The 13,546-nt window shown below is 54.1% G+C and overlaps 1 protein-coding gene across 3 annotated transcripts in view; it reads left to right on the plus strand.

The window, feature by feature from the left end:
* Positions 1 to 7,551, plus strand: part of NEK4 (NIMA related kinase 4) — a 43,945-nt gene extending 36,394 nt beyond the window's left edge. For 2 of the 3 annotated variants that reach the window (XM_045023629.1, XM_045023627.1), the window contains exon 16: positions 4,369 to 4,618. In XM_045023629.1, the coding sequence (XP_044879564.1) occupies positions 4,369 to 4,461 (93 nt within the window). In that variant the 3' untranslated portion in view covers positions 4,462 to 4,618. Of the gene's footprint in view, positions 1 to 4,368; positions 4,619 to 6,997 lie in introns of those variants that run through there. The other variant, XM_045023628.1, reaches the window with a different exon arrangement.
* The last annotated feature ends 5,995 nt before the right edge of the window (positions 7,552 to 13,546 follow it).

Genomic DNA, 13,546 nt, shown 5'->3' on the forward strand with positions numbered 1-13,546 from the left:
AAGGGCAAGCCGGCAATGATGGCGTACTGATCTCCATCTTGCCTCTCCCTGGCATGGTCCACCCACTTGGGGGAGCCTCACCGCTCCCCAGGACCCAGCTCCTCTGTGGTCGTCCTGCTCTGTGATTGAGGAGTCTGAGGCAGAATTCTAACATTCCGATAGGACCAGGAACAGAAGTTCCAGGTCCCGCCGTGACCATCAGCCCTATCCGGTGCTGTGGCCACTGTATTGGCAACCCTTGACTCAGTGGCCCTTCTGGACACCCTGGGTGTATCGTCAGAGCCAGGGACAAATCCAAGGGTCAAGGTCCAGGTCCACATCGGTGTTTTTGGCGTTCTTCATTCCTCCACAAGCACCATTGGCAGCGCCGGCACCAACTCTTCCGACCTTGGCACCACTGGCATCGGCGACCTCAGCACCGCCAGCATCAGCACCGATGATCCTCGTTCCGACAGCCCTAGCACCGCAGGCTATGGACCTGGCAGCTGTGTGACCTCCTGGGCGCTGAGGGGAGTGAGCAGGACCCATTGCCAGGTCTTTCCTCCTCCCCAGACGAAACCGTGGCCGGGACATGGACATCCCCGGCCTTGGAGGACAACAGGGTCCTGCAACAGCTTCTGCAGCCGGTGGCCCAGAACCTGGGCATCCAGGCAGAGCAGGTGGTAGAGGATGCCAACCCAATGGTTAACATCCTTGCCTCCTCTGGACCCTCTCGTATTGCCTTGCCATTAATAAAGACTGTACCGAGACCACAAAGACCTTGTGGCAGACTCCGGCATCTCTGTCCCCTACAGCCAAGAGAAATGAGATGGGACTTTGTCCCTTAAAAGGGATATGAGCACCTATATACCCACCCACACCCCAATTCCCTGGTGGTTGATGCAGCGAACCAGTGTGAGCACCAGTGCTACCAGGGCCCCTCCCCTAAGAATAGGGACATTAAAAGACTAGACCTTCTGGGGAGGAAGGTCCACTCTACTGGGGGGCTGCAGCTCTGCATATCAAACCAGAAGGTCATCGTTAGCAGATACTTGAACACCTGCGGTGTGATGGCCAAGTTTGCTGAGTTGCTGCCACAGGACTCTCGTGCCACTGGTGGAGGAAGAAAAACTGATTTCCTGAGCTTCCCTACAGGCCGCATTGGATGCAGAAGATGCAGCCTCCTGCACAATGGCCATAGGGGTTGCAATGAAGAGGAGTTCCTGGTTGCAGGTCTCTCCTACAAAGTCCAACAAACCATCCAGGACCTCCCCTTCGAGGGTTTGGCCCTATTTTCCGATAAAATGGATAAAAGACTCCAGTCTAAAGGACTCAAGGGCCACCCTCAGGTCCTTGGGCCTCCCCACTCCCGCCACTCAGCGCAGGCCTGACCTCAGCACCGCCAGCATCAGCACCTCCTTCACAGTTCTACCAACCACAGAACTGGCAGGACGCTCCTCAGAGGAGAAATAGGAGTGGCAGAAGACGACAGCACCCCTCCTCCGGCCAGAGCTCTGGTCAGCCCAACACACCTCCCAGCCCCAGACCAGCCTTTTGGGGGTGTTGTCGAGGATGGCACCCAGACTTACCTTTTTGTCCCGATTATCCCCTTTCTACCTTGCATGGTCATATATCACTTCGGACGACTGGGTACTCTGCACGGTAGAGAGGAGATACTCCATCCAATTCTGTGCCCTTCCAACCGCCTTCCCCGTCCCTCTTCAGGGACCCCTCTCACAAGCAAATCCTTATTCAGGAGATTCACTCACTCCTCTCTCTAGGGACAGTGGAAGAGGTTCCTCAGGAGCAAAGGGGCAAGGGTTTCTACTCCTGATATTTTCTAATACCGAAAGCCAAGGGTGGGCTCAGGACCATCCTAGACGTGTGAGAACTCAACAAGTTCGTGAAGAAGCTCAAGTTCCACATGGTCTCTTTAGCCTCCACTATCCCCTCACTGGATCCAGGAGACTGGTATACCACCCTTGACTTGAAGGACGCATACTTTCACATAGCAATACTTCCGTTCCACAGAAAATACCTCAGGTTTGTGGTGAATCACCACCACTATCAGTTACTGTCCTCCCATTTGGCCTGTCAGCGGCTCCTCAAGTGTTCACCAAGTGCATGGCAGTTGTGGCGGTGTTCCTGTGAAAGCGGCAGGTACAGGTGTTCCTGTACCTCGACGACTGGCTGATCAAGGGCCACTCCAGGTCTCAAGTGGAGACACAGGTCATTCATAAGAATGACGTTCAATGAACTGGGTCTCCTTCTAAATGAAGGGAAATCAACGCTGTCCCCTGTTCAGAGGATAGAGTTTATAGGGGCAGTGCTGGACTCAACACAAGCCAGGGCATACCTCCCAGAAGCCAGGTTTTGGTCCTTGGGCAACATCATATGGCAGTTCCCCACCACTACAGCAAGGAATTTCCAGACGCTTCTGGGACACATGACGGCTTGTATCTTCAGTTGTGGCTATGGGCCAGTCCAGGATAGTTTGGACAGGATTATAACCCTGCCTTACCCAGTACTCGACTCCCTCCTGTGATGGCTTGACCCAAAGGTAGTAGGTACAGGGGTCCCCTTCACCATCCCTCAGCCATCCCTGTCGTTACTGACAGATGTATCAGACTTGGGCTGGGGGGGACACATTTGGGAGGTCTCAGAACACAAGGTTTCTGGTCTCAGTGGAGCTCTCCTGCTCTGATCAAGTCAGACAAGTTCTCCTTGGCAGCAGAAAACCTTCACAGGAGCTACCTACCTTGCCAAGTGGAAGAGATTTTCAATCTGGTCAGAGCATCTCCCGTCCCTGACACTCGCCTCGGTGCCACTTATACTGGAATATCTTCTCCATCTTAAGCAGCAGGGTCTGTCCATGTCATCAATAAGGGTTCACTTGGCCACCATCTCCACCTTCCACCCAGGCGCAGAGGGCTGCTTAGTCTTTGCAAATCTGATGGTCAGCCGTTTCCTTAATGTCTTGACAGGCTATACCGGCTTGGGACCTCAATCTGGTCCTTTCCAGGCTTATGGGATCACCATTTGAGCCCTTGGCGACATGCTCCCTGCTCTCTCTCTCTTACAAGGTGGGGTTTCTGGTAGCGATAACCTCAGCTAGGAGGGTGTCTGAGCTTAGGGCCCTAACATCAGAACCTCCTTACACTGTATTCCCTAAGGACAAGGTTCAACTCGGGTTTCACCCAGCTTTTCTCCTAAAGGTTGTCTCCCAATTTCACATCAACCAGGACATCTTCCTCTCTGTATTCTACCTTAAGCCAAACTCCAGCTCCAGGGGGCTAAGGATTCACTCATTGCATGTCCACAGAGCGCTGGCCTTCTACATCAAGAGAACAAAACTGTTCTGAAGGTCTATCCATTTATTCGTGGCAGTGGCGGACAGAATGAAAGGTCTTCCTGTCTCTTCTCAACATATCTTGCCATGGCTCACATCATGCATTCGGGAGTGCTACAACTTGGCAAAGGTGCCTGCTCCTTCAATCACAGCGCACTCCACCAGGGCTCGGGCCTCCTCAGTGGCATTCCTGGTGCAGGTTCCCACCCAGGAAATCTGCAGAACAGCAACATGGTCCACTGTACTCACTTTCACAAAGCACTATGCGATTACCCAGCAGGCCAGAGCCGATGCAGCCTTCGGACGAGCAGTGCTCCAGTCAGTGGAAGACATTGACCCCACCTTCTGAACTTGGGCTTGTGAGTCACCTGATTGGAATGGACATGAACAAGCACTCGAAGAAAAAAGTTACTCACCTTCTCGTAACTGTTCTTCGAGATGTGGTGTTCATGTCCATTCTAATACCCACCCTCCTACCCCTCTGTCATAGTAGCTGGCAAGAAGGAACTAAAGGAGTGGCAGGTCAGCAGGGACCTATATTGGGCACCCAGGCTGACCCTACAGATATTGCTAAGGGAAAAATATTGCGGCCGGCATGCACGCGGCACACACACGCCTGATTGGAATGGACATGAACAACACATCTAAGAACAACAGTTATGAGAAGGTGAGTAACCGTTTTTCATCTTCCTAATTAATGTAGATTAAATCGTAAGAGATCTTTAGCTGTTTCCATGCAAACCTCGGCTACAAATTATTAGGCAGACAAGTTTTAATCAAAAATTCAAGTTATGTTTTAAATTTCATACCTTTTAATTCTGGAATTCCTTTTGACCTGTAGCACTTTGGAATATGCTCTTTATTTGAGCCAACACTATGATTGTGTTTAAATGTTATCAGCTCCCCCTTTTGATTGGTCAAACTTTTCATGTGACACTTTTATTTAAAGGTGCTTTGGTATCCTAAGTGTAAGTCTATCAGGTAGCAGCATTCATGTCTTTGATTAAAAAACAGCTGACTATTTCTTTTATACTTAATAGTTGCACTTACGGGAGCACATGAGAGAAAAGTACACAGATTACAGTGTGAAGGCTCGCCATCTGAAGTTTCTTGAAGAAAATGTTAAGTTTTGACCAGGTGACTTAACTGGACCTTTCTTCCCTTACAGCTGTTAGAGCAGGGGTTGGCAACCTATGGTACATGTGCCAAAGGTGGCACGCAAGCCGATTTTTGATGGCACGTGGGACGGGCTGACCTGCTCAGCCCGCCACTGCTCTGGGGTTCCCGCTGCTGGCCCCTTGCCAGCCGGAGTCCTGCCGCCGGTCCCACTCAGCGCCTGCTGCTAGCCTGGGTGAAGGAACCCCAGGCTGGCAGCGGGCTGAGATCCCAGCTGGCAGGAGCCAGTGGCTGAAACCCCAGAGCGGGGCGGGCTGGGCAAGGATCACACTAAACCAGGGGTTGGCAACCTTTCAGAAGTGGTGTGCCGAGTCTTCATTTATTCACTCTAATTTAAGGTTTTGCGTGCCGGTAATACATTTTAATGTTTTTAGGAGGTCTTTCTATAAGTCTATATTATATAACTAAACTATTGTTGTATGTAAAGTAAATAAGGTTTTCAAAATGTTTAAGAAGCGTCATTTAAAATTAAATTAAAATGCTGATCTTATACTGCCAGCCTGCTCAGCTCGCTGCCAGCCTGGGGTTCTGTTCACCTAGGCCGGCAGCGGGCTGAGCAGGGCCTGCGGCCAGGACCCCAGACCTGCGGGAGGTTCAGGGCAGAAGGCTGTGGTGTGTGTGGGGGGGTTCAGGGATCAAGGCAGAGGGCTGGGGTGTGTGGGGAGGTGCAGGGCAGAGGGATGGGAGCTGTGGGGGTGCAGGGCAGAAGGCTGGGTGTGTGGGGTGGGGGGGTTCAGGGCAGAGGTCTGGGGTGCTTGGCTCATAGGGGTGCTCCCAGCCCCCTGCCCTGAGCGGCTCATGGCAGGGGGCTGGAAGGGATGTGCCCTGTTCCACCCCCTTCCCCAAGGCTCCCTCCCTACCGCTCTCTGCCTCTAGTGCAGGCTGCCGTTCTTCCCCCTCCCCATCGCAAGGGCTGTCAGCTGATTGGCGCAGGGAAGGAGAGTGGGAGGGGCAGGAAAGCACCATGCTGGGGGAAGAAGTGGGGGAGGGGGGAAGCTTGCCTGCCGCAGGACCAAGCTCCTGCCTCCTGCCCCCTGCAGGGGAGAGCGGTGGGTGGGTGGGTGCTGAGTGGGGCTGGGGGCCTGGACCACGGCAGGCAGCTGCGTGCCACTCAAAATCGGCTTGTGTGCCATAAGTTGCTGACCCCTGCACTAAACTAATAAGATCTGCATTTTAATTTAATTTTAAATAAAGCTTCTGAAAGATTTTGAAAACCTTGTTTACTTTACATAACAGTAGTTTAGTTATATATTATAGACTTAGAGAGAGACCTTCTAAAAAATGTTAAAATGTATTACCGGCATGCGAAGCCTTAAATTAGAATGTATACTTGAAGACTTGGCAAACCACTGCTAAAAGGTTGCCGACCCGTTAGAGAAAAGCAGCAAGGACCTAGTTTTAGCGGTTGTCTGGTAGACTGAACTATCTCCATATTCTTTATAGACTAATTTTGTGGTACTTATATTTACCCATGGATTTTTCATATCTGGGTAAAGAGGTAAACTGGTCTTGACAGAGTTGAATGCTTATTTGCCTGTGCACAGCAGCACATCTTTGTTACAGCATTAGTACTAGTAATGTTTTTGTATTAAAATGTGAAGGACTATTACTTTTTCTACAGAAGAAAAAATTGGTATTAATTTGGATTTTTACTTTACACTACTTGCCTTTTGGTCTCACTCACTGAATGAGTGTTTTATGGGTATGAAATCGTTTCTAGAAAGTACGTACTAAATTCTGTATGTAAACTACTAAGATTTAGTTCTAATTTCTGTTTCAGTCATACTTGTCTCTTACTATACCACCACGTGACTGGGAACATTTGCTAAACCTGTAATGTGGGATTACTAGAATTATAATGTACTGAAGTTAAGACCTAAAGCTCAGTTTGGCATGGAGAGCTGATGTGATTTCTGTAGCTGCAAAAACTCACTGCAGTTTCTAGAAATGGTTTAAAATTTAAACTGTTTAAGGTACAATAAAAAGATGGACTCCTTACTCTGAGCCCTTGGGCATCTTTAGAGCTCATGTTCAAGGTTTAGATTAGAATTTTGTTTTCTCCAACCAGAACAAATGCAAATACTAATTCCTTTTAGGAATGGAATAATGATTAAAGAGACTAGGTACATTCAGATAAATTGGTCTATTTAATGTACCATTTCATCTGTCAACTTGTCTTACAGGAAGTTTTTTTTATACTTTTGTTATGTTCTAATGTTTGATGACAGAACGTGTTTTGCAGATTTGTAAATCTTTGATTTTTAAAGGGATAATTAAGTCAAGGATATCTGAATTTTGTAAAATAAAATCATATTCAGTAAGTCTACAAAATGTCCAGTTTCCTTAATACGCTTAGTAGATATTCTATCCTACAGAATAGCTCATGTAGAGAAATGCTGCAGAATAATAGTGCCCATCATCAGCACAAAGTGCATTACAGTAGATGACTTCACAAAATGGTAGGAGGCTCAACTCAGTTGTTCTCCACATCCATTGCAGCTTCTGCATCTCCCTCAGTCCCACTGTTCTGGGCATGTCTGGTTTATAGTTAGCCTTCAAGCTACGAGGAGCAAAATCATTTTTAATAAGCAAAGATTGGAGTGTTGGTACAAAAGATGATTTGAACATCAAGAGTGCACACTAAAGATCACAAGAGAAGAGGCAGCACCCTGGCCAAATGCCAATTTGGATATTAAAATTTGCTAAGTAAGTAGCCCCACCAGTTTCTGTTGTGTTGGTATTCATTTCCTCTCCTAAGCCATTCTGTAGTGTAGCCATTCCACTCTGCACCATTACACAGTTGATGCATTTAGAACAGAAAGTACTCTCAATTAAAGTGAATTTTTCAGGCTAAGGAATTTAATCACTTATAAAGCAACCCTGCAAAGTTGCTGTGTTTCAGTAACAAACAACAACAAAATCTTAGGACTTGTCTCATACTGTTATGCTTCATTTCTATGTGACTCCAACTACTTAAATTGCTTGAATTCATGAATAAAACTCGTCTTTGATTTTAAACTTTCTCCTTACCACCAAACAATGGTTAATTATCTGTATCTGCCCTATTCACAACTCCATGTTAGCTTTGCTGCAACTGAAATTCTTCTTCGAGTGATTGCTCCAATGCATTCCAGTTAGGTGTGCGCGCCGCGCGTGCACGGCTTCTCCGGAACTTTTTCCCTAGCAACCCCGGCGGGCCGGCTGGCGCCCCCTGGAGTGGCGCCGCCATGGCGCTAAATATATACCCCAGCCGGCCCGTCCGCTCCTCAGTTCCTTCTTACCGCCCGTGACGGCAGTTGGAACTGTGGAGTGCTTGATAGCTCTTCACGTCCCTAGCTTTCTCTAGTTCATTGTTGTACATAGTTAGCATAGTTAGTTATAGTTGTTCAGTTAGCATAGTTAGTGTTAGTTAGTTAGGCTAAAAAAGGGGGGGTTCCCCCTTTTTTTGCCTTAGCCGGTGCGGGCTCATGCCCAAAGCACCGGGCTTTAAGCCCTGCACGGGGTGCCAGAAACCGATGCCCGTAGGAGACCCGCACGACGCGTGTCTCCGCTGCTTAGGCGAAGGGCACCGAACTGACAAGTGCCAGATCTGTTTAAAATTCAAGCCGCGGACCCGCAAGGATCGAGATAGCCGCTTAAAACAGATCCTCATGGAGGAGTCCCTCCAACCACCGGCACCGCCCGCGCCGCCTCCGCGGCCTCCTCCCGTGCAGGACACACCGCCGGCACCGACTGCGGCACCGCCGGCGAAGAAAGCGGCTGCGAAGACTCGGCACCGCTCCCTCTCGCCCGCCAGGAAGCAAAGACTGGCGAAGGCTTTGGCTCAGGCGCGCGTGCAGGACTCCGCCAAGGCGACTCCGCAGCCTGCAGCCCCTGTGGTGCCTCTGCACAAACAGTGCATTGCACCTGTGACTCCGGCGCCGCAAGGGCCGTCGAGTCCGGCGCCGCCTCGCTCCCCGGTGCCGTCCGTGGTCGAGCTTCGGCGGCCGTCGACGCCGGAGACGTTCGCCTCTGCGCGAGAGCTGATACAGCTCATAGAGGCTCCAGGCCTCCGGCCCCCGGCACCGCCGGCGCGGGCTGTCGTCTCCAGGGGAAAACCGGCGGCAATGGTCCGGCCACCCTGCATGGAATCGAGGCGTGGACGTCGGTCACGGTCCCGGTCTCGCTCCCGCACCGTCGACAGCTTGCCGTCCCGCCGATCGCGCTCCCGGCACCGCACCCCATCGCGGCACCGATCGCAGTCTCCTCGTCGGTCGAAATCCCGGTACCGCTCCGTTTCGCGGTACCGGTCGCACTCCCGACGTCGCACCAGATCGAGGTCGCCACCAGCTAGGCACCGCCGGTCTCAGTCCCGGCACCGTTCCCGGCACCGAGACTCCCGCGGACGCTCCAGGCGTCGCAGTTCGCACTCTCGGTCGAGCTCCCGACACCGGTCGAGCTCCCGGCACCGCGGTGATCATGGTCGGTCTCGGCATCGGAGATTTTACTCCCGGTCGAGCTCCCGGCACCGGACCAGCCCCCGGCACCGGCGCAGCTCCCGGCACCGGTCGAGCTCCCGGCACCGTGAAGACCGTCGAGCGAGGTCGCCTTCCCAGCGCCGAGGGGAAGAGCATCCCCCGGCGGTGTGCCCTGGACCCTCTTTGGCACCTCCCTGGCCTTCCCGCCCTGAGTCGGTCGCCTCCGGCGCAGAAGCCTATGGGCTCCCGCCTCCAACGCCGCCAGCCCAGCCTAGCGGGGCCCAGCAGTGGGGTTTTTGGGTCCCATGGGCACAATATGAGTCGGACGCTATGCCTGCTCCGCCGAGGCCTCCAGCGGCCCACCGCAGAGTCCCAGAGGCATCGATATCCCGACCACCGCCATCCCCACCGCCAGCCGTTCCGGTGGTGCCAGAGTGCCCCTCCGAACCCCCAGCCCACCACGCGGTGGACCCCTCTTCGGCTGAGGTCGTTCAGGAGTTATCCTCCTCATCCTCTCCCGATGAGGCAGTGGCCGGCGCGGCATCAAGGGAGCCGCCCCCCGTTGATGCGAAGGCGCATCAAGACTTACTCCGCCGTGTGGCGACGGCTATGGACCTCCCTATAGAGGAAGTAAAAGAGGACGAGGACCCCATCACAAACGTGGTGGGGTCAGACGTGCCACTCCGGGTTGCGTTACCTTTTGTGCGCACGGTCCAACGAAACGCCACCACCATTTGGCAAACGCCCGCTTCCGTGCCTCCCACAGCCAGGGGAGTGGAAAGGAAGTACTCAGTCCCTCCATCGGGCTATGAGTACCTGTACGTGCATCCAACTCCGGACTCACTGGTGGTACAGTCCGTTAACGATAGGGAGCGTAACGGCCAGCTGGCCGCTGCCCCAAAGGCGAAAGAGGCAAGGCGGATGGACCTTCTCGGCCGAAAGGTCTATTCTGCAGGGGGCCTGCAGATGAGGATCGGTAACCAACAGGTCCTCCTGGCCAGATACGTGTTCGACATACTCACGTCTCTGGCCAAGTTCACTGACCTCCTGCCGTCAACATCCCGCCAGGACTTCACCACAATGTTGGAGGAAGGGAGGCGGTCCTCTCGCTCCTCCATTACAGCCGGCCTCGACGCGGCGGACTCAGGGGCACGGACCTTAGCAACAGGGGTCACGATGCGGCGCATCGCCTGGCTCCAATCTTCCACCCTGCCTCCAGAAGTCCAGTTTACTCTCCAGGATTTGCCCTTTGACACCAAGGGATTGTTTTCGGAGAAGACGGATTCGCGGATCCAGTCGCTCAAGGACGGCCGGGTGGCGATCCGGACACTCGGGATGCATACGCCGTTTACGCAACGTAGACCTTTCCGCCCGCAGCCCTCCCGCTATCAGTCGCGGTACCGACCCTACCCGGCTCGGCGACCGGCCCAAAATCGCCGTCGCCCGTCGGGCAACCGCCGAAACCGGGGCCAGGCCGCTTCCAAAGCCCCACAGGCAGCGAAGCAACCCTTTTGATGGGACGCACGAGGGCTGCACATCACTCTCCCCTACGGATCCTCATCGTTTATTTCACAACCGCCTCTCCCGTTTTTTCTTGGAGTGGTCCCGAGTAACGTCGGACGGCTGGGTGCTCAGCACGGTCCACTCGGGATACCGTCTTCAGTTTGTTTCTCCACCTCCTTCCCACCCACCTTCCCTGTCCCTCTTCAGGGACCCCTCTCACGAGCAAGTCCTCCTACAAGAGGTCCAGACTCTGTTGAGCGTGGGTGCCATAGAGGAGGTGCCTCCCTCCAGGCGGGGCAGGGGATTTTACTCCAGGTATTTCCTCATCCCCAAGGCAAAAGGCGGGCTACGTCCTATCCTGGACCTTCGCGGGCTGAACAGATACCTACTCAAGCCCAAGTTCCGCATGGTCACCTTGGGGACCATCATTCCCTCCCTGGATCCGGGAGACTGGTTTGCGGCCCTCGACATGAAGGATGCCTACTTCCATGTCGCTATTTACCCCCCTCATCGGCGCTACCTTCGGTTTGTGGCCAACGACGCCCACTACCAATTCGCCGTGTTGCCATTCGGCCTTTCGACCGCCCCCAGAGTATTCACCAAATGCATGGCGGTCGTCGCCGCAGCACTGCGACGGAACCAGATACACGTATACCCGTACCTGGACGACTGGCTGATTCGCGGTCTGTCCAGACAGCTCGTGGAGAGTCAGATAATAGAGGTCCTGGCCCTCTTTCGGCGCCTCGGTCTTCTTGTCAACACCGAGAAGTCAACTTTGATTCCGACGCAGCGAGTCGAATTCATTGGGGCGGTCCTCGACTCCACGATGGCCAGAGCCTGTCTCCCTCGCGCTCGACACCAGACGATGGTCTCCATCATCCGAGACCTCGTCAGTTTCCCGACCACGACGGTGCGGTCATGCCTCCGCCTCCTGGGCCACATGGCATCGTGTACATACGTCACCGCGTACGCACGACTTCACCTTCGTCCGTTTCAGTCCTGGCTCGCGACGGTGTACCGCCCGCATCGCGGCGCCATCGACATGGTGGTCACAGTCAACAGGACGGCTCTCGACTCCCTCCGCTGGTGGCTCGACCCGGAGGTCGTGTGCGCCGGAGTTCCGTTCCACCCTCCCCGGCCATCGGCAACGTTGACCACGGACGCCTCTGCGCTCGGATGGGGGGCTCACCTGGGAGACCTCCACACTCAAGGCCTCTGGTCAGCAAGCGAGCTCACACTCCACATCAATGTCCGCGAGCTCCGAGCAATCCGTTTTGCATGTCACACCTTTCGGACCAAGCTGCAAGGCCGCTGTGTGACAGTATTCACGGACAACACAACAGCAATGTTCTACGTGAACAAGCAGGGCGGAGCCCGCTCGTCACCTCTCTGCAGGGAAGCGATCCTCCTGTGGGAATTCTGTGTGGCCCACTCCATTCACCTGGAAGCGTCCTTTCTTCCGGGAGTGCAGAACACGCTGGCCGACCATCTCAGCAGGTCGTTTCTCTCCCACGAGTGGTCCCTCCGTCCCGACGTTGCTCTCACGATCTTCCAGAGGTGGGGGTTTCCCCGGGTCGACCTCTTCGCCTCCAAGGCGAACAGGAAGTGTCTCCAGTTCTGTTCGTTCCGGGGGCACTCGCCGGGCTCTCTGTCGGACGCTTTCCTGTATCCGTGGCAGACTCACCTCCTCTATGCCTTCCCTCCGTTTCCACTCGTGCACAGAGTGCTCCAGAAGCTTCGGAGGGATCGAGCCACCATGATACTCGTGGCTCCAGCCTGGCCGAGGCAGCATTGGTACACCCTGCTGCTCGAACTCTCCGTTCGGGAGCCCATCACCCTCCCGTTGTGGCCGGACCTCATCACGCAGGACTTCGGCAAACTCCACCATCCGAATCTGCAGTCCCTCCATCTTACAGCCTGGTACCTGCGTGGTTGACCCACGCAGAGAGGGGCTGTTCGGCGGCGGTGCAGCAAGTCCTGCTTGAAAGCAGAAAGCCTTCCACTCGTACCACCTACATGGCAAAATGGAAGAGGTTCGCGCTCTGGTGTGACCAGCAAGGGCTCAACCCATTCGTGGTACCTGTCCCTACCATCCTAGATTACCTATGGTACCTTAAGGAACAGGGTCTGGCGGTTTCCTCCTTGCGGGTCCACCTCGCATCACTGTCCGCCTTTCGTCCGTCGGTGGAGGGTCGAACCATCTTTTCCAATCCGATGGTCTCCCGTTCCTGAAGGGCCTCGACCGCTTGTACCCGCCAGTACGTCGCCCTGCCCCGACCTGGGACTTGAACCTCGTCCTGGCCAGGCTCATGTGTCCGCCATTCGAGCCTATGGCCACGTGTTCTCTCCTCTACCTCTCCTATAAAACGGCATTCCTGGTTGCCATAACGTCTGCAAGGAGAGTCTCGGAGCTCCGAGCGTTGACGGTGGGCCCCCCCTACACCGTCTTTCACGCTGATAAGGTGCAGCTTCGTCCTCACCCGGCCTTCCTACCAAAGGTGGTCTCGGCCTTCCACCTTAATCAGGACGTCTTTCTCCCGGTTTTCTTTCCGAAGCCCCATGCTTCGTCCCGGGAGCAACAGCTCCACACTCTCGACGTCCGTCGGGCGCTGGCGTTTTACATCGACCGGACAAGGTCCTTTCGGCGTTCCACCCAACTCTTCATCGCAGTCGCTGATCGCATGAAGGGCGAACCGGTCTCTACCCAGCGCATTTCCTCCTGGGTGACTCAATGCATCAGGTCATGCTACGAGCTTGCTCACGTGACACCATGCCGACTCACCGCTCACTCTACAAGGGCACACGCCTCGTCAGCCGCCTTCCTGAACCATGTCCCCATCCAGGACATCTGCAGAGCGGCCACCTGGTCTTCGGTCCACACCTTCGCCTCCCACTACGCGTTGGTGCAGCAGTCTAGAGACGATGCAGCCTTCGGCTCTGCGGTATTGCATTCCGCCACGTCTCACTCCGACCCCACCGCCTAGGTAAGGCTTGGGAATCACCTAACTGGAATGCATTGGAGCAATCACTCGAAGAAGAAAGAACGGTTACTCACCTGTAGTAACTGTTGTTCTTCGAGATG

This window comes from Mauremys mutica, chromosome 7 (genome assembly GCF_020497125.1).
Source record: "Mauremys mutica isolate MM-2020 ecotype Southern chromosome 7, ASM2049712v1, whole genome shotgun sequence".
In the NCBI taxonomy this organism is placed as follows: Eukaryota; Metazoa; Chordata; order Testudines; family Geoemydidae; genus Mauremys; species Mauremys mutica.